We start from the raw sequence: 22,034 nt of genomic DNA on the forward strand, positions 1-22,034 counted from the left end.
TTAGTAAAAAAAAATTGCTGCATTATTTGCCTATACCCTTCATCCAAAGATACTTAGTACTTACCTTGCTACCAAATTACTGGGCTTGGTGACTGGCTAAATAAAAATTCAAGATGCTTGGGGCACGTCGATTGCTTGGTTGGTTAAGCATCTGACTCTTGACTTTAGCTCAGGTCATGATTTCATGGTTCGTGGGTTCAAGCCCCACATCAGGCTCTGTGCTGACAGGGGGGAGCCCGCTTGGGATTCTCTCTCTCTCTCCCTCTCTCTCTGCCCCTCCCCTGCTCTCTTTCTCTCTCTCTCAAAATAAATAAATAAACAAAAACATTCAAGAAATATTTTCTTTATGTCATATATCATTTGGGCCAGGAAGGAAAATATTGGCTGACTCTTTTTCATCAGTTATAGTGGTTGAAATATCACAATATTCTTAATAAGTTGATAACATCTTCAGCAACTGCAGGATTTTCCTTATACTTTGCCCTCTCAATTCTCTTGCCATTTTTTTAACATTTCATTCTGACTCACATTTGTATTACTAGTCCCAGGTGTAATTTAATATTGACCATACTTGATGTGACTAAAGTATGCTAACATGCATGTTACTAGCGTTTGGAGGGTACCACTCTAATTTGTCATGTACTTTTTCTTTGCTTTCAAAGTGTTAACTTCCTTGTTAGGATATTTTTAGGATATTTCTTAAAGACTTACTAAATTTTATTTCAACAAATAACCATGAATAAGATATTTTACTCACTGAAATTTTCTTCCTATGCTTTCTTGGGTGCTGTTACCTTTTTCAGCAAATAAAATTTAAAAAGTTTACAGCCGCTGAAATTTCCTTCCGGCCCTTTTATTCATAATAAAGAGACCTTTGTGAATATATCTCCTCATTATATATTCTGTGAATTGAAGATCAGTACTGATTGAATGAAAGGGGGCTGGACTATCTGCAGCAAAATTTAAGTGATGATTTCAAGCTCTTAAGAGCCTGAAAAGTCTTTTAAATAAATGTTCCTTTTAAATTCCTTCTATTCAGGACAGAGTTATGAATGAACATTTCTGGCACGAAGTAGGACTTCATAAGTATTAGAAAAACAGGTGAAACAATCTAAATGAAGGTAAAATGTATGTCTTTAAAATTGCATCCTCTATAAACATAGCAAGTGAAGTGCATTGGCTAATTTCTTGAATGCATCCCATTTGTATGGAAACTGAGACTTAAAATTATTCCTTTCCCATGTTCTCTCCCTAAAGAATATCTATAATTTCTTATCCAAGTCTGTCGCTCTCCCACATTTGGCAAAACACCAATTATCCACTTGTTTACTGTTGCTTCTGGCTGTAACTATGAGTCTCTAAGGGGCTCTTTGGATATTTTGCTTATGGATCCCTCAGAACAAACAAACAAAAGTTTAAGGATAGAAGGAAAAAACAGTCCAAACAACAGCTGTATACCTGATAGGAGGATACATTCTGCCTGATTCCTTTTAGCATACCGAGCAGAGTGTGAGTGGGACCTGGGATGTGGATGTTGGAATGTACGGGTCATTCTAATCCATGCCCTCCTCCCAAGAGCATTTGGTTTCTCTGTGCAGTGATGCGTGTTATAGTCCTTCTGCAAAATGATGCATCTGATATCAGAATGATTTTCTAACAGAATAACACAATTCAGTTATAAAATGAGGCAGTTAAATCAGTCTTTAGCCATGTGCTTTCCATGAAGCAAATATAAAATATATTTCACATTATTTAGATGTGTAGACATTTACAACATAAATAGAAATGCTTGAGTAAGAAGGTAAAAAGGTGTGGAAAACTGTATTTTTTCCTTAGGAAATAACTAAAATTTGTATCTCAAACATAGTGGATAAAATCTTGAATCAATTAGTGAGTATACAACCCATGAGCAAAGCTGTTGATAAGTTTCATAAAATATTAAGGCAATGCAATGTGGTTAACTGAAACTTCAATTAGAGTTTGTATTGTAAAAATAAAAAGCAATTCTGTAGAAAACTATTTTATTATGATGCATTTTAACTTAGAATTATTTACACTGTATTTGTTTTTGTATCAGCCAAGAGTCAAAGATGGTCTTATTTTCTTTCATAAAAGCAATTTAGTGTAGACACAGTTTTGGGGGAAACAGTATAAGGGACAGATCTGGAAGAAACAGACTCTTGTGTTCATGAATTAAAATGATTAAATAGGACTTTTCGGGAACAAAAATTCGGGTAACTCTGTTCTTCGTATAAATGCCTAATCATTTTTTCCTAAAACATTTGTGAAAAATCGAGATCTTGTCCTCAGTGTTCTTACTGTATTTCATAGCTTTTGAATTTAAACACCTAAAATATTTTTTTTTTACAAATAGTTTATTGTCAAGTTGGTTTCCATATAACACCCAGTGCTCATCCCCACAAGTGCCCCCCTCCATGCCCATCCCCCCCCACATCCATCAGTCCTCAGTTTTTGTCAGCATTCAAGAATCTCTCATGGTTTGCCTCTCTCCCTTTCCCCCACCATTTCCCCCCTTCTTCTCCCCCTTGTTCCTCAGTTAAGTTCCTCCTAATCCTCCTATACGTGCAAACATATGGTATTTGTCCTTCTCTGCCTGACTTATTTCACTCAGCATAACACCCTCAAGGTCCATCCAGGTTGCTACACATGGCCAGATTTCATTGTTTCTCATTGCCATGTAGTATTCCATGGTATAGATAAACCACATCTTCTTGATCCATTCATCTGTTGATGGACACTTAGGCTCTTTCCATGTTTTAGCTATTGTGGAGAGTGCTGCTATGAACATTGGGGTCCATGTGCTCCTATGCCTCAGCATTTCTGTATTCCTTGGGTAAATTCCTAGCAGTGCTATTGCTGGGTCATAAGGGAGTTCTATTGTTAATTCTTTGAGGAACCTCCACACTGTTTTCCAGAGGGGCTGCACCAGTTTACATTCCCACCAACAGTGTAGGAGGGTGCCCATTTCTCCACATCCTCGCCAGCATCTAGAGTTCTCTGATTTGCTCATTTTAGCCACTCTGACGGGCGTGAGGTGGTATCTCAGTGTGGTTTTGATTTGTATTTCCCTGATGAGGAGGGATGCTGAGCATCGCTTCATGTAAACACCTAAAATATTTTTTAAATATTCTCACTTATTAATTCATTATGCTCTGCACGGATTCAACAATCTTACTGAGCATTTTCTGTATTCCAGACACTATGAAAGAGAATATATAAGACACATCAGGAAGCCTACATTGTAGTGAGGCGTAACGTCAAACATATAAGCAGTCAGTTAAAATATATTAGGGTGAGCAATTTGGTCAAAATAGGCATGGGGCTCTGGTGGTAGTAGGAACCACTCTAACAAACGTTTAGTCAAGGAAAGCTTCATGGAGGACGTGAGCAGTTGGCGGCTACATGGGAGGTAAAGCGGGAAAGGGGAGGCAGAGGACCAGGCAAAACATTTCCAGGCAGAGAGAACATAACAAGTTGGTAAGCTCAAGAAATTACATGTCAGTCTCTGATTTTACAAGTAGCCAAGACCATGAGATGTTGGACAGTTTTGCCACAAACAGCAGAGTTGGAGTTGGAGACTTAGTCTGACAGATTTCCAGTGCAGACAGAACTATTCTTGTATCTGTACACAGAGACTACATTGAGCATGACAATAATAAGTTTCATTCACCTGTCAGAATACCCTGCAGATGTTCTATTGTTTAATTATAACCACACATGACCATCTAAAATTAACATAACATCAGTTTCCAATACAAGTCAGTGCTATAACAAATGAAAAGTAATATATGGCATAAAAATCAAGTTAGTTATTTATATTCAGTATTTATCAAAAGAGATCAGATACTAGTTAAACTTCTGGCTAAGTTAATGTGTTTATTAAATATCATGTCTCTATAACATGTTTCATTTTAATCCATGAAAATATGATTTATCCAGATTTTTTTGGACTTTGTAAAATACCAAACTATTGATTCACATATTTATCCTAATTATATCAAATGGTTAGAATTTTAAAGTAAAGTTGTCAATTAAAATATTGTGATATGTAATTTATGTATTTGTTGTAAACAGACTCAGTTATTATAATGATGCTGAATATTTTGGCTCATTTAATTCCTATTAGGTAATATGTGTGCCCAAAGCCTTACTTTATGATCTTTCATTAAAGTTTCTTTCCTTCAGAAAGTATTGTTTTATGAAGCATAATTATTATCTTTTGCTATGAATTTATTTTGTTCTTTACACTGATAATGAGCTATGAAAAGAGAATCTTTCCCTTCTGAGGAAAATCTTACATTTCCAACAGAATACACATTTGGTTCAGTTTTACACAGCATAGAGTTTTTAGCACCTGTCTGGTTTCTTTGAAGTTCAAGTCATACAGTTCATATTGTGTTATTTGAATTGTTCACAAACTATTTTCTTTTATCTGAATACAAAAAGGGAAATTGGGTAAAATTGGTAATCTATCATTTTTCTTTTGTGCAGATTACCTGTCTTGGATATAGTATTATTTGCTGTCCTAAGGTTGCCATCTAGTGGCTCCAAGGGGTACTTGTTTGTTAAGTTTGTAAAATTGATTAAAACAAGTAGAACTTTGACACAGTGTTTCATACTGGGTGAGTGGAATGAAATTGATGTTAACTAATAAGAATATCATTTTCCTAAGATAGTAGTGTTTTCAAATATCACAGTTCTAAAAATATTTTAAGAAACTAACCAAATATTAAAAGCTTAAGGAATAGAAAACTGTCATGATTTTTAAGAATTCTATTTTTGTACCCCTTATGCTTTAAGCATTCAGCCAAGTCCATATTAGAAAAATGAGTTTTGCTTAGAATAATTATATAAAATGGACTTGCTGTTTTATATTGGAAATATAATGAAGTTTAATAATTAACAACAAAAATATTTCAGAAAAAGCCTCACTCTGGTGGTTCACTAGTCATTCAATACTTTTATGGATCAACTCATTCATTTATGCCATCATGTTCCCCAAGGGCTTTTAATGAATTTAACATGACTCTCTTTTTTATCCCTGTTCAAGTAGTGCAGCATGCATCCCACATGCCGTTTCTGTTCCTAACACCGATACATTTTATCTCAAAATATGCCTTCTTTACATACGGATGTAACTTTCTGGTGAATAGGCCACTAACTGACTTTGAAGTAAACTGTGGCACTTTTCTCCCTTTCTCTTACCAAGGAACATGCTTAAATAAGAGTTCTGATATCACTTTTCTCTGTCAGATTATATTTTAAGTCCAGATATAAAGCATCTTTGATTTTTCAGTTTCTGTTATTTTCTCTGTCACGTCTCTCACTTAGTATACATTTGAGTATATGGGATGAACTCAGTAAATACAGGTCTTTTTTTAACTTATCTTGAAAATTTTCAAATACAAAGAAGAATTGAAAGAGGAGTAAAATTTTACCTTTATACCATTTACCTTGATTCACCCATTATTAATACTCTACCACATTTGCCTCTGTCTCTCCTTTTTCTTTTACATATATGTATAGTTGAAAAGTGAATTCCTTCGTGGGAAACCTAGATTTTATTTATGTATCTCCTATATATATTTTAGAGTATCCATAGTGCATTTTTTGAGCCAAAAACAACAACAAAAAAATCACCAACTATTTCCTTGCCTTTGTATAAATGAAAATTAATTTATTATCATAACCGAAAACTTATTTTTCTTAAGCCTTCAAATTCAAATCACATCTCATTATTCTACTTTTAAAATCTGCTATAATAAAAGCAATTATTTTAACTTTTTAAAAATTAAGTCAGTTATTTCAAGTTGAAAATAAACTTCTTTATAAAGTGTCCTACTTACAATTCATTTGATTACTCTTTCGCATTTTCAACCATTAAAACATATTTAGTCTATTCCAGGTTTTTCAAAGTTTTAACGGCCTTTCTGTAGAAAAAGCCCTTTATAAACATTGAAATAATTTTATCGAAATCTAATTAATAAAATTTATCAACAGGAAATCAAGTTCTCTTAAATTCTGTTTATATATTTGGTCAAAATTTTATACCTCTAACTTTAATAATTGTGATTCAAAACTAAATATTCAATTACATTTATTAAATTAAAAATCAATTAATTTGAATTCTCTTACACTTAAAGCACTTTAAATACCATGTGTACACATATCTGTACACATCCCATATTTAACAGAAAAACATTAAGACATTGAATTTGGTAGAGTCATCAGTGCTATATTTTTAAACCTGACCAGAGTTATATGATATTCAATATGAGAATTTTACCACCCTAAACTGTGGTTACTGCTTCCCTCTGTTATCATCGTTTGCTTCTTTTAGAGATTTTTGCCAGGGACAGGACATCCGAGCTGCGTGTGCTCGGGACAGTCCTTCTGGCACCACTCAGGGACATGCTTATTATCTTTTGCTGTCCCTTTGACAAAAGAGAACTCCAAGCCCCAATGCTTGATAGGTGCTAGTCTTCCTCAGTTCCCTTTATGTTATCTTTCTATTTATTTATTTATTTTTTCCTCTTCTCTTACACTATTTAAATGTCTTTCTGGCTGTCTCCAAGGACACATTGTCATTTCTTGAAACCCTGCATGCATTTGTGGTTCCTTGGTCTGATTTAAGCCTGGGACCTCCACCACATGGTATAGCCAACTTTATTCATTCTGACTGATTAAATCATAAGGTCTTTCTATCATTCCTTTCTAAACCACTGACTTACAAGCTAAATGATAACTACGTGGATTATATGTGACTTTGTCAGACTTTGTGGTTCCTACACTAAAATCATGTTAATGGAAGCAATTTCTTGTTCCCAGAATGGTTTGGGTGAACTGACTTGCTTATAATACCAAGTAAATAATGATAATAATAATAATACTCTGATATGAAGGCTAAAAGCAGTTTATAAAATAAGATGAATCAGATTTCTTATCAAATACTTATTTGGGTCTTGGTATATGTCAGCTACTTTTTGAAGTGCTTTACTCTTTATGATACTTTTGAGTGCTGTTCCTATTTGGAAATGAGGAAACTGAGGCACAGATCGGTTAAGCAACTAGCCCTAGTTCACACAGCTAGGAAGTGGCAGAGTCAGAATTCAGAGCCCAGCAATCCGACTGTACCATCTGTGCTCTAATAATGTATTAATTTCATAAGGTCGGGTATGCAGTAAACCTGGATATGTGTCCAGGATATAATTGTGGCTTATACATGGTGGTCAGATCCAGAAACAATACTGAGATCTTTTTAACTGGTGTTTCCCTGTAGGTAGTGAATTGTTTGCTGGCCTCTATAGTGACTACTGGGGGAGAGACGCTGCAATCTTCCGGAGCATGGGGCGCCTGGCTCATATTCGCACCGAGCATGATGACGAGCGCCTGTTGAAAGGTGGGGTTGGGCTGTACCAGTTTACATTCCCACCAATAAACTATTTGTAAAAAAATATATATATATATACATGCAAAAATAAATAAATAAAATGATATTAATACTAGCATCTGCAAAAAAAAAAAAAAAAAAAAGAAAGGTGGGGTTGGGAGAAAAAAGTATGTAAATCAGAATTGAAACCAAGTCTAGAACTCAGGGGAAACTTGACACTTTTTGATAATAGTAACAATACAAATGCCATTTTTTTAAAATAAATTTCAGGATTTTATTAGTAATGTTCTTAAAATATCTGCAATATGCATATATCATTTTATATCAAAATGGATTGGCTTTATTATAAAACCAAGTTACCCCCATTACAATACTTGGAAATCAGAATGTAAATGAAGAAAACAGACTAAATATATGAAAAGCAAAAAATCCTTTCATCCAGTAAGTAGCTTTGTTTTCTCTTGTCAGTTGGTATAATTTTGGATGAATTGATTGCTTTGCTTTGCTTCTTTTAATAGAATCGCGTTGTATTTAGAGACAAGTAAAATCCTGGGAAAATCACTAGCCATTCATTGATAGAATTATTTGTAAGGAATAATGTGTATATTTGAGCACCCTAGACTATCCAGAGATTAAAGCATCATTTAATTGTGAGTGTTTTTGTTATTTTTCACATGTTATCATTAAAATATTTGACATAGCATATCAGTCAAAAGTGCTTCACTTAGATCCCTTAGACTGTAAACACAAAGATTTAACATACATTTTCCACCATCAAATGGTCTTGCATGAGATGCCCTGGCAGATAATCTATAAACTTAAAAAAATGATAAACTTCTCTATTTTATATTTATGTTGACTTTTTATATATTGGGGAGGAAATTTATGGAGATGATCTCTCTCATGCCCCTAATATGTTCTTTGAATGCATTTTAAGGTGTGTTGTTTCACATTGGTTTTTCCTTTCATGACTCTTATTTTCCAATTAAAATTGCCTTCAATAGTTCCAAACAAAGCTTTTCGTTTGCAGAGCGAAGGGAGATACCTACATGATTTTAATGTGCATACAACATTTCACGGAAATAACTTTATTTCTTCATGAAATGTTGGAAGTTACACTGAAGTATTTATGTGATCTGTAACTTATTAGAATAACATATTATTTTGTTGTAATACCTATTTTTACTTTTCTTCTACTTCTTTATACCTATAGAACCAAAATTTGTAGGTTCATATATGATTCCTGACAATGAAGACCGAGATGACAACAAAGTATATTTCTTCTTTACCGAGAAGGCCTTGGAGGCAGAAAACAGTGCCCATGCAATTTACACCAGAGTGGGGCGACTCTGTGTGGTGAGGCCCACCTTTCTCTCTCTGATCCGCTTAGATCACGATTTATAGTCAGGCTTTGGTCATTTGTTCCGTTTTTTTCTTTACTTTTTAAGTTTCTCTTTAAGTTTTTTTTTTAATGTTTTTTTTTTTATTTATTTATTTCTAGGAGAGAGAGAGAGACAGCATGAGCAGGGGGAGGGTCAGAGAGAGAGGGAGTCACAGACTCTGAAACAGGCTCCAGGCTCTGAGCTGGCAGTCAGCACAGAGCCCGATGCGGGGCTCGAACCCACGAACCGCGAGATCATGACCCAAGCGAAAGTCGGACGCTTGACCGACTGAGCCACCCAGGCGCCCCTAAGTTTTTAATGTTTATTGCTTTTGAAAGGGCAAGGGAGAGAGAGCTCAAGCAGGGGAGGCCACAGAGAGAGGGAGAGAGAGAATCCCAAGCAAGGCTCTGCCCTGTTAGCACAGAGCCTGACACGGGGCTCGAGCTCACGAACTGTGAGATCATGAGATCATGACCTCAGCCCAAATCCAAAGATAGACATTTAATGCACTGAGCCACCCAGGCATCCCAGTAGGCTTTCTAGTCTGCCTAAAATCGTTATTTGCTATGTAATATTTATACTTCATGTCCCTGGAAAGTTTGATCTTTTTTTTTTAAGTTCATTTCTTTTTGAAGGTGGGGGGAGAGCGAGAGCGAGAGGCAGAGGGAAAGACAGAGATACAGAGAAAGAATTCTAAGCAAGCTCTGCATGATGCAGGGCTCGATCCCACAAACCATGAGATCATGACCTGAGCTGAAATCAAGAGTCGGACGCTTAACCAACTAAGCTACCCAGGTGCCCTCTCCTGTAGGTTTTATCTTAAGAGAGGTGTGCATTTTGTATTATTTCCCCCATTTTCAAAACCATACTAAGAAGAGATAGTCTATAGTTAGGCTGTACCTCTTCTCAAACAGAAATTTGAACTCCCTTTGTAAAAATTTGATTTAGCCAAAATCTTTTTAGTTTCTTTAGTCCACATTCTCAATAATTTATATTGTTTCAACAGTTCTTTTGGTTGACCCTGTTGAAAAAGCATCTGTGGTTGGTTGGGTATTCAGATAAGCTGTTTGGAAATATTCAAAACCAACTGTAGAAGCAATATATATTGAAAGAATGCTAATAATATTGCAAATGTAAAGTTACTTTGATATTTCAGAATAAATTTAAGAAATTTATATATATATATATGTACGTACATTTTTGTGCGTGTGTGCAAACATATGGGTATTTTGTGTGTATATATGTGTGTGTATGTATTTCAAGTTTTTTCTCTAAAAGAAAAAAAATAGTGGATGCTTTTTCTAAAATAAACAGATTGTTTACCAGTAAAATAATATTGAAGATTACTGTATTATGAAACCCACCATTTTACATCAGAAACACCACTCTATCAGCATTCTTTAGTACATAGAAAGTATATTTAATGGACAGAGTAAAAGTATACTAACCAGGCAAAAGGTGGAAATCTCCAAGAATTTTTATGAGCAAATACATCTGGGGTATTATTTGAGGATTAAGCTATAATTTCCAGATTAAACAGAAAGGCTACAACTCTTACATCTGCATGTTTAATAATATAAAATTTCGTGTTAAAAGCTCTTTAGGTACTCATTTACGTGCTTCTCTTTGTCGCAGAATGATATAGGAGGACAGAGAATCCTGGTGAATAAGTGGAGTACTTTCCTCAAAGCACGACTCATTTGCTCAGTACCAGGAATGAATGGAATTGACACATATTTTGATGAATTAGGTAAATCTTATTGAATTGAAGGATTAAATGTTACCCTTTGATGCTTATCCCTCTGGCTAAACCCTCACTCTCTCTAGCACTTAGGGAGACTTGGTTCCTGCAGCGTGCAGGTTTCTATCCTTCTCATTTTGGCCAGGTCCATGTGGTGGGGTCAGAGGAGCTGACGCAATGGAAGGTCCCTCTCAGTAGCTTACAGTCAGCACCTTGTTCCTTCCTTAAGGCCTAGCTCAGAGTCATCCGGAATAGCCAAGTACTTCACTTTTTTGTAATTTGGTCATGGTCGTATGACCGTTTATGGAAAGACATCGATATCTTAAATCTGTAATGGATGCTAAGCTCTTTTATGTCAGTATCTTTTCTTTACATGCAAAGAGCACTACAAATACTCATGTAATGGCCTTTAATTTTTCAGAGGATGTTTTCTTGCTACACACCAGAGATCATAAGAACCCAGTGATATTTGGACTCTTTAACACTACCAGGTGAGTAATTCATATGGTCAGTAAAAACATTACAAAACAAAATATGCCTTACCCCTTCATGGTGTCTGCAAATTGGGAATACTGTAGACCCATTGTCATTGTCTGTTTTTTACGTCACCAATTTCTCTTTGTTCTCATGTTTGCAAGTGTTCTTTCATTTTTAAGCCATGATCTCAATTCAGATCTTCGTGTCTGTTTGAAGCACCCCAGCTTCCTTCCGTGCTCAGTATCCTAATTTCCTCCCTCTCTGAGCTTCAACAGAATGGTTTTCTTCTCATGTAGTTTATAAGATACTAGTTTCATGTTACAGAGGTTAGAATAATTACTTTAATTGTGATAAGTTTTCCGAGTCAGTTTTTCAAGCCTCTTTGTCAACTGTTACTCATTCAGCTTTGGAAGTTTTTCCTCTAAGCTCTCTGATGTCCTGTTTTTTACAAGATGTTACCTTGACAAAATCCATGTCTAACTCACTAGAATCCCAACACTGTGATTTTATTTACCCACCTCTCTTGCTTTAAATGACTGTCTTCCAGCGCTGATTTATATCAGTTCCCCAGTACTTGTCAGTTGCCATCTATAAGAAATATTCCTTGATTCCATAATTAAGAGCATTTAAATAGAGCACTTTTGCTCACTCCCTTACTCAGGCTGTCCTGCTCCTATGCAGATTCATAGAGAACACATATTTATGATTTGCCTTCCGTGTTTTAAATTTAAATAAGATGTTTAAGTTTAGGGCTTATGATCTATTACTTTTCTCTTTAACATGTTTTATTTTGTATCCATTAAGGAGTGTTGAAGAAAATGAAATACTGTTTCATGTGTAGCAATACATGAATGAAAAACACTTATTAGCATCAGTTTTGATTGAAAGTTTACACATATTGGGGCACCTGGGTGGCTCAGTCAGTTAAACGTTCTACTTTGGCTCAGGTCATAATCCCACAGTTTGTGGGTTCAGGACCCACGTGGGGCTCTGTGGTGACAGCTCAGAGCCTGAAGCCTGCTTAGGATTCTGTGGCTCCATCTCTCTGCCCCTTCCCTGCTCATGCTCTGTCTCTCTCTGTCTCTCAAAAATAAATAAGTGTTAAAACATTTTTTAAAAGAAAGTTTACACATATAATTTCCTGAGTGTTTCTTTCCAAATAGGAGATGGTGAAGACGAAATGACTGGAATGAGTAGTAAAGAATATACCTCAATTCTCTAGACAGGGATAGAATGATAGAACTCACGCTTCCTCTTTCACATTGCACTGGTCTTCAGCTATGTTGTAGTGTTTAGCCTTGTTTGCTCTATCTCTCTCCACAAAGTTGTTGTTTGTTGTTCTTCAGCAGGTGCTTTCTTATGCTCACTTTGAAAGAAATAATCAAGTTCTTTTTATAAGTATTGTGCAATTGTAAGGAGACCTTCTCTTTAACAGAGAAACATGGAAACAATTTTGCTATCAATTCTTCCTTGATGCAAAGAAAAATAGTGAATGTAGACTGGAAGTTGTCACAGTCCACAGTCCTCGCTTTTTTTTTTTTATTTCATCTTCTCTCTCACGCCTGTAAAGAATTTAGAATTGCATTCTAATTCCATGGCTTTATAATAAATAAAAGCTATGGTATAACCAGAGTAGTTTTTCCACAGGTTAGTATGATCACTTTGTAAGGTACTTTCCTAAATGATGACATAATGGATCTGTCTAGATTTCAAAGACAACACATTATTTTTTCCCATAATTTCAATTTTAACTGTTCAATTTATACATAAATCTGGGGGAAAGGCGTCCCAGCTGTTACCTGACTTACAGGTTGATATTTGTAGCATGGTGATCAAAGGTTTATTGCCACTTTAGTTGGGAGACTATCTCTGGTTTTCTCACTATCGGAGGCATTTTCAATTGCTTCAAGGTGTGTTATAAAATGTGTGAATTGATGTTCTAAGACAGTTACATAACTGCTGCTCTACAGGTGCCTCGGAGTATAGGAACTTTCACGTTTATAAAGAACTATGCGTTATGGAAAGCACTTTCGCAAACATTCATTATTTTGATTCTCACAGTGAGGAGGCCGGGCAAATGTTTGAATTCATTCAGATCATACCGGATTAAGGAATACAGCCGGACTTTTAAAACAAATCATTTGCAAATATCCTTTTGCAGAGATTTATCCCAAATGCCCCGGTAAAACTCGCTGTAGTCATCTGCTATCTTTATCCTTTATGAGTAGAAATTTTTATTTAAAAAACTGGTTCCAATTGTTGCTATGCTGGAGGTAAACCGTCCGAGTTTTATATAATTTAAGTCATTTTTCCCAAAATTAATCTAGTGCGATGCAGCCGTCTTTCCAGTTTTGTGCGGTTTCAGCAACATGGAGGTCACCAGAGAAGGGACTACACAGCAAGCTTATTAATGCCTGTGTGACCCAGTGTAAAGAATGGAACAAAGCCCCAAAGTTTCATGAGATTTAACTTGTTGTTTGATCATATACACTGAGAAATCAAATAAAGCTTGAACAGAATTAGCAGCTCTATCAGCATAGTGATTAGGCGAGCAGTGACTACTCTGAATATGAAACATCTGTACAAGGAGATAAAGCCTAAAATGAATAATTCAGGGGCACCTGGGTGGCTCAGTTGCATAGGCATCTGACTTTTGATTTTGTCTCTGGTCACGATCTCACAGTTCATGAGATCAAGCCCCAAGTCAGGCTCTGCACTGACAGCATGGAGCCTGCTTGGCATTCTCTCTCTCCCTCTCCCTCTGGCCCTCCCCTGCTTTCCCTCTCTCCCTCTCTCAAAATAGATCAACTTTTTAAAAATGAGTAATTCAATTTGGGAATGAATCTTTTTAAATATTCAGGCCATATTTCCCTTAATAAAAATATAAAAGCACAGTAGAAGATTTAGTAATACAGTGAGGTGACAAGTGTCACTTTTTTAAGTCTAGCATTGTCATTTTTATTTTATTTTATTTTATTTTATTGTAAGAAGACAAAGAAATGGTAAGTGTTGGAGTTCCAGTACTTCAAATATTGCGGTAGTTCATATTTGTAGAATATCCTATACTTAAGACATCGCAACTTTTTTATCCAAAAGACTTTAGACCACTCTCTGTGGTCTGAAGGGTTTGACTAGGTGACTGCTAGTCAGTTCCAGAATAGTAATTATCTTTTTTTTTTTCCCCAGTAACATATTCAGGGGACATGCAATATGTGTCTATCATATGTCTAGCATCCGGGCAGCCTTTAATGGACCATATGCGCATAAGGAAGGACCTGAATACCACTGGTCACTCTATGAAGGAAAAGTCCCTTACCCAAGACCTGGTTCTGTAAGTTTAGGCATTTAACAAAGTATTCTTAGGTTTTAAAGGCTCTTTTAGTAGTATTTTGTTCAGTGTTTCAGATGCTTTACAATGCTTGCATTAAACAATTAAGAAATTGTACACCTAAAAATATGCTTGATTACTTGCGTGGTAAAGAAATATCACTCCTTATGTCTGGTGTATGCTTTTTATCTAATAAAAAAATGTGCAGTGGGTACATCTTAGCAGCATGATAAAGTATGCATTATCATTGATATTTTGACCAAGAAGCCCCAAAAGAAATTTTATTTTTGAGATACTGTTGAACACAGAAACATCCAACAAAAAGAGCATCATATTCCTCCATTTCTTCAGAAGAATTGGTGCCATGTGTCATTTCCAAGCACGAGACAGTTGCCATATATTTACATCCTAATATTTGAGTCAGCCTCCAAGTTCTCCCGGACAAACTTTCTCCTTTCTTCTCACTTTAGCATCACGGAAAGAAGCTTTTTCTTTGCCTTATCAGTATACTTAGCATCTCATTCCACATCTTTCTTGGCTCCTAGAAGGAAAATGCCAATACAAAAGTGCTTCTAAAGTTCCAGAAGTTTCCCTGCTTGCCTGTGAGCTCGGGCTGCTGACATCCTCCCTAATTAGCCATGCAAGCTTTTGTGCTCTCACTTACATATGTATCTAAAAATGATGATGACGATGACAATGATGATGAATTTGTGTCATGTGTCCTGGGAAAAACTCAGTTGGAAAAATGTCAGCTCATTGTATGTGCTCATGGACCACGGAGAACAAACATTTAACTTGTCATACAAGTCAGAGTCTACACTTTTTCTTGAGCAGCTGGTGAAAACCCGTCACTGTGCTCATTCCACAAGTGCTTGCAAGTCAAGTAGAAACCATTTTGCAGAGCCAAAATTCAAAGTGGAAACAAACCTTACCTCCATTAACAAGTGTAAAGCTTTACCATTTCAATCATTCTCACTAGCTTAAAATTATTACTTCCAGTAAGACATAAAGTATAGTTTATTTCACTCTATTGATTGAAATTACAATTTAAATGGAGAAAACCCACTCCTGTGGCTTTGCTGGAAATGCTTCTTGAAACCACATGGTATTAAAGGAGATTTGGAGGAAGTGACTGGTTACTGAACTGCTTCCAGGCTGGTCCAGAATGTTTCCAATTATGTATCATGTAAGTACACTCCAGTGAAAAATTCAGGCCAAATTAAGAAATATGACCTGAATTTTAAAACAGACCATTAAAAATGCCCTCTTTGCAGAATCTGATTACTACACTACTGTATTTATACTCTAAAGTGGAAAATTCTTTATCAACATAATCGTTGCAGTCGCTGCTGATTCTGGAGGGGAGTACATGGAATGAGGGAGTGCTTATAACAAGCATGAATCAACACAGTTAAAGGTATTCCGAGAAGTCACTTAGGTCCTGTTGAACATTTATTTTTAGAATCAGTAATTTAAGAATTTAAGCATGTTATTGCAAATATTTCTCATTTTCTCAATTTATTGTGTTGAATCTATACAGAAATAATATCAATTCATACAGTTTACAGCAGAACGGAGAGGGATTTCTTTTCTTTAACACTGACTGAATATAAATGGGCTTCTTTGTTACAGCACTAAAATTCTATAGTCGGTGAGTCCATTGGAATCATCACCAATCATATTATCTAAGTCTCAGTAATGGGAAAACTATTTTGTGCTGTTGTGATCCTTAATTTGGGAGGAGGATTTAGCACAACAGAGGATTTTTCCTTTGTTATGAACAATGCATCGTTTAGCTTCAAAACTTAAATTACAGTGTGAAAAAGTAAATTTCAGAAAAAGGGAAAAGATAACAATTTGTATGATGATACACAATTTTACCACCTTCACATTGTACAATATTCAGTATACTTCACTTTCCCAAGAATTCACTGCTTTCTGTATTTTTCTAGTGATGCCTGTTTGGCATGATTCCATGTTTATTTGCAATTTTTTAAAAATGCAGATTTTATTTCTCTAGTGAAGGGTATGTAGTTACTAAATATTTCTAACTGCAGTTAATTCATTGAACACATCCAGTTTTCCGATTGTTTTCATGATTGATTACAAACTTGCTCTTTAGGTTTAAGGCAAAAAAATATCTGCTTGTATTACAGTGTGCCAGCAAAGTTAATGGTGGGAGGTACGGAACCACCAAAGACTATCCCGATGAAGCCATCCGATTTGCGAGAAGCCATCCACTTATGTACCAACCCATAAAACCTGCCCATAAAAAACCAATCCTGGTAAAAACAGATGGAAGATATAACCTGAAACAAATAGCGGTGGATCGAGTGGAAGCTGAGGATGGCCAATATGATGTCTTGTTTATCGGGACAGGTAAAGAGATTAGAAAGTACTGAGACATATATATATATATATATATATATATATATTTATTTATAAATATATATATTTATATTAAATCATTAACATTATTAATATTTTAAAAGCCTATCAACAAATCTCCTGTTAATCCATTAGCCTCTTTTCACACTGCTTTTTAAAATGTTTTTATTTATTTTTGAGAAAGACAGAATGTGAGCAGGGGAGGGGCAGACAGAGAGGGAGACACAGAATCTGAAGCAGGCTGTCAGCACAAAGCCTGACCCCAGCCTCAAACTCAGGAACCACATATCATGACCTCAGGTCAGATGCTTAACCGACTCAGCCACCCAGGTGCCCCTGCACACTGCTTTTTCTCTTCATTGGAAGAGAGGATTTGAGGCAGTTATAACCCATAATTCCCGATACACCGTCAATACTTAATACCCTTGAATAAATGGATGAGGATTGAGTAATTGATGTTAATAAATAGCACTGGTTCCAAACAGAACTTCTCCCAGAGGAGGTAGGCAACCATAGCAAGCATGATTCGGTCCTCAGCCCCCAGATCCCTTGCCGCCTTTGGCCGTTCAGTAAGGTCTCAAGATTTGTTAAACAGCTTGGGACCATAACTTCACCTAAGTGTATAATCACAACAATGCTTATCGGGCTCCATCAGAATCAACCATTTGTAACCCACAATGGAGGCAGACTTTTAGAGCAAAGCTATAATATCCTGCATTATTAAAACAAAGTAATAAAAATGTTAAAAAGGGACATTTTCAAATAAATATGTAACTTCAAGTAATTTCCTACATCTAGCTTGTGGAAGAGAGCTTGGAATCTTTGAAGCTTTTAGCATCTGGATAATAGATAAAAATTCTGTCAAGTACTTTAAAAATCTAGAGCCATTTAAAAAATCGTTTAAATTATCGTTTCATTTTCATATACATTATAGTCATTGCTACAGCAGTTGCTATTTAGAAAAGTAAGCATCCCACCATATGTGACTTACGGCAGAGACATAATTCGACAGAGACATTGCATATACTTAGATTGGGAACCAGAATATAATACCAATATTGGTGCTTGGCCTTCTCCATTCTTTTTGCAAAAGGAAAGATTTAAGTAAGGAAACATTCATCTCTGATTTGCAGAAATTGATCTCTGGTGTAGGCTATATTTTATCCTTATTTTATGAGGTTAATGTTCATAATATGCTCTGCACTGCAGATTCAAGATTAATAAAGCGTCACATTTCTTTAACATACTTCAAATTACTTGGCCATGAATTCACTCATAATGACACCTAATAGAGCTTTTTCTTTTTAAGTTTCATAAGCAAGAATTATATTTGATAAAATTAATCATGGGAAAAGGTATGTTATTTTTAAATGTCCTGGAAAAGTATCAGTCATAAATCGTATATCAGTCCAAGACTGTTTTTAGAAATACTCTCTTGTTAGATTGACTAAAGCTATTTGAGAGAATTCCAGAAATATCAGATATATATTTATGCTATCATGTAAATGATTTTTAACTCGAAGATATTATATTGAGCCACACCTTTTCAGCACAAAAGAATATATTTGATGATTGTGTGATGGGTACATTGGAAAATCCCACAAATGATAATGATATTTCCACGTGCTTTAATATTGAGTGTGGGTGTGTATAAAATACTGTATATAGGGAGGGTCCTTATTGCAAATCGCTAGTTGCAAATTAGTAATCTGAGTTTCATCTTTGCTTTTTGCTTGGTATAATAATCATAAGGTGTTTATTATGTATTCTTAGCTTAAAAAGTATTGTTTGTATTCCTTTTCATGTATTATATAGGTAATTGTTATTTTGTTTTGATCAAATTTTATTTGTCCAACCTCATGATTTGATAATTTTTAAGCAAACTGCCTAGACACCATAGAAATTCTTAAATCAGCACTTTCAAAGTGTTTATTTTTCCTGAGCTATTTTTAGCAATACATCAAAACATTCTTACAAGCGAATTAGTGTCTTATTAAATTTTTATTGGAAAGAACACGTTCAGAATATCGAGTAAATAAAACGTGAAATTTTAAATTATGTATTTTAATTTATAAAATTATTGATAATTATGGAAGTTAAATGATTAGTACAGGAGGACTTACTCTGTTCTCTCAGTAGGTGCATTCTTGAAATTTTTCTTATTAAAGTGTGTATATAAGTAATACGATATCAGATAAAATTATATATTTAAAAATACAGTTCAGTTTCTCAACCTTTAATTGAGCTTCTGAATCACATTATTTGGAAAACAATTACATATTATTTGATCTTATTTCTTAGCCAGACATATAAAGTTATTTTTTCTAGTATTTTTAAAATATGAGTATATGAGTGATCATATTGTTTTAACTACCAATGAGTAAATGTTTCATGCATCTAGATCTCAGATTTTATTCAAATTCACAGTCCCTTCATGGTTTTTAATTGTTTGAAAATCAGATTGTGACAAGGCTCTGGTTTATCTCTCCTTTTACTTTCTTACAGATAATGGAATTGTACTGAAAGTAATCACTATTTATAACCAAGAAACAGAATCAATGGAAGAAGTAATTCTAGAAGAACTTCAGATATTCAAGGTATTTTTAGTAAAAAAATAAAATAAAATAGCCAACAATTACGTATAACAGACTATTGTAAAGGACTTGTGAATATTAAAGATGCTGGGTCATTTTTTTTTCTAACAGGTATGTTGTGAATTCAGAGTGAATCTGAAGTGAAAAATGGTTTAAAATCCTGATGCATCTCTTTGATTATTGTAGACTATTCAAATGAAAATGCTAATATTAACCTAGCTAGCATGAAGTGTGACTTAAAGAAATGACACATACCACATATGAACTCCAGAATCATTATTGCAAAGTTTCATTTTACAAATGTACTGTCAAGACAATTAAAAGAAGCAGTAGGTTACATATTGTGCGCGTTGTGATGCTATAAGTATACTGCTTTTTATTCTAACATAGCAATTACACAAAGAATTTGCTAAAAAAGAGAAAACTTCAAAATGATAACGGAAGGATTAGACATGACACAAGCAATTTTCTGTATGCATACACACCCATACACACACACACACACACTCACACGCACATACATACAGACTCAAGTCTCAATATTTATGGCACTTATGGTCTTTAGAATCACAGTCAACACTAAATTAGTGAATCCTGACTGATGCTCCTAGGGGAAAGAGAGGGTTAGGTTCCTGTGAGTCTCTTGTCACAACATTTTTGTCAACTGATCAATATATAGCATTGTTCTTTTGTGTTTTTATATAAAGACATCTTATTTCATATATAGTTTATTAACTAACATTAAACTTCTGGCCCACAGCACTGTAACTTATGCCTGAACAAAGCTTATTTAACACATGTATTTTCCCATAAGGCACATTACAGCCTTTTGAAACTTAGACACACTATACAGCACTTCAACCCTTTGCCTAAAGCCCATTTTAAACGTCAAAATTGTCCAGGAATGACCAAAGAACACTATAAGTATTAATGATGGGATCACAGATACATTTAAGCAATTAAGAAAATTTGAAAAAAAAATACAGTCTACACATTATGAAGATTGACTGTGTGTGTATTATGAATATGTACGAAAATATTTCTATTGATGAAAAACAGTTCATTTCATCTTAGCTGCCCTGGAGATTAGCCACACCCAAAGCTGACCATGTTTCTGTCTCAACCAGAGAAGCTATGTTTTTGTCTCTCTTGCATATTGGATTTCTGTGTAAGATGTCATTTCACAATAGGGACCAGAGCTACCTCATTAGGAGCCTTCCCCCACAGTATCTTGTTCATATCAACGCTAGAAAACCCTATCACTTGAACGAATAAATAAGTGCATGGATGCATGAATGAAGGGTTCTATAGTTTAAAATATCAGAAAAAATACTGACACAGGGGATGAAACTTCCTCTTTCAAAAAATAATTCTTTGAAGGACAATCCTCCATTGTGTAGATCCCACCTGCCTAATTGCTTGTCTACTTGCGGAGTCCTTTGAGTTGGGATCCTCGTTAGAGATACTCTCGTTTTAATCACCGTCCCTAGAATAACACACGGGCTCCCCAAACCAGGTGATAGATGGTCTTTCCTCTGATGCCGTTCTATGGCAATGACATTATTCTTCTGGGAGCATCCTGGGCTCATAGTGTTTGACCATAATAACTCCCCAACAGAAAAGTATTCCTATTAGACTTGGATTAAAACAATTAATGATCACATGGTTTACTAACAATAACACCTATTGAAAGACCTAACTGTTTCATTTCCAATGGTTCAAATTGTAAGAAAGAATGCTGTGACTTTGCTATTTTATTTAGAGATGTTTGAGTTTCCAAAGCAAGAGTAATATTCAAATGCAAATGCAAAAATTACATTTCAGAAACATAACGGCTTACTTAGATAAGCCACTGCTTTTTTCATGTTACCTATCTGCTCTACTCCATTAAAAAGATTTTTTTTTTTAAAGAAAGCTATATTTACACGGCTCCTGAGTGGCTCGGTTGGTTACGTGTCCGGCTTTGGCTTGCATCATGATCTTACAGTTCGTGAGTTCAAGCCTCGTGTCAGGCTCTGTGCTGACAGCTCAGAGCCTGGAGCCTACTTTGGGTTTTGTGTCTCCCCCTCTCTCGTACTTTGTGTCTTCCCCCACTCACACTTTGTCTCTCTCTGAAAAATAAATAAAGCATTAATAAATAAATAAATAAAAATAAAAGAAAGCTATATTTTAATGTAATTATGTTTTCCTATTGATTTGCTAAAATGAAAGCTTATAGACCAGCCTAGAACCGCTCACATACCTAATACGAGTTCATACGATTACAACCATATTAGGGTATATTCCTATATTTCTTTAAAAACAATCTTTAAAAAAATTTTTTGCAGGATCCAGTTCCTATTATTTCCATGGAGATTTCTTCAAAGAGAGTAAGTTATGTGTATGTGTTTGTGTTCTATATGTGAGGAAAGGGTAAGAATAAAGAGTAGAAGTAGGTATAAACAGGCTACAGTTGTATCCTGGTAATAGAATATGTAGTGGTTTACATGTAATAGGTTTCTTTATTTTCTATTATTAGAGGAATGTAGATGAGAGTAGATTTTCCTCCATAATCATGATAGGATGTTATTCTGTAATTTTTTTTCATTAACATTTTTGCAAAAATAACAGTAATGATAGCAACACAAAAGAGTGTGCAGTGAAACACAAATTCCTCTCCACTTTAGAACCAGTTACTGGTACAGCTTTCTCCAGAAATAGTTGATGCATATAT

General features: G+C 35.1%; 1 protein-coding gene across 1 annotated transcript in view; it reads left to right on the forward strand.

The window, feature by feature from the left end:
- The window catches only part of SEMA3E (semaphorin 3E), a 248,001-nt gene that overhangs the window by 195,157 nt on the left and 30,810 nt on the right, over nt 1-22,034 (forward strand). The window contains exons 8-15 of the mRNA XM_039220705.1: nt 7,301-7,420; nt 8,625-8,767; nt 10,429-10,543; nt 10,956-11,025; nt 14,198-14,342; nt 16,496-16,718; nt 19,233-19,324; nt 21,649-21,690. Coding sequence (XP_039076636.1) covers nt 7,301-7,420; nt 8,625-8,767; nt 10,429-10,543; nt 10,956-11,025; nt 14,198-14,342; nt 16,496-16,718; nt 19,233-19,324; nt 21,649-21,690 — 950 coding nt within the window. The remainder of the gene's footprint in view (nt 1-7,300; nt 7,421-8,624; nt 8,768-10,428; nt 10,544-10,955; nt 11,026-14,197; nt 14,343-16,495; nt 16,719-19,232; nt 19,325-21,648; nt 21,691-22,034) is intronic.

The sequence above is a fragment of the Hyaena hyaena genome, unplaced genomic scaffold, assembly GCF_003009895.1.
Source record: "Hyaena hyaena isolate Hyena2069 unplaced genomic scaffold, ASM300989v1 scaffold_903, whole genome shotgun sequence".
NCBI lineage: Eukaryota > Metazoa > Chordata > Mammalia > Carnivora > Hyaenidae > Hyaena > Hyaena hyaena.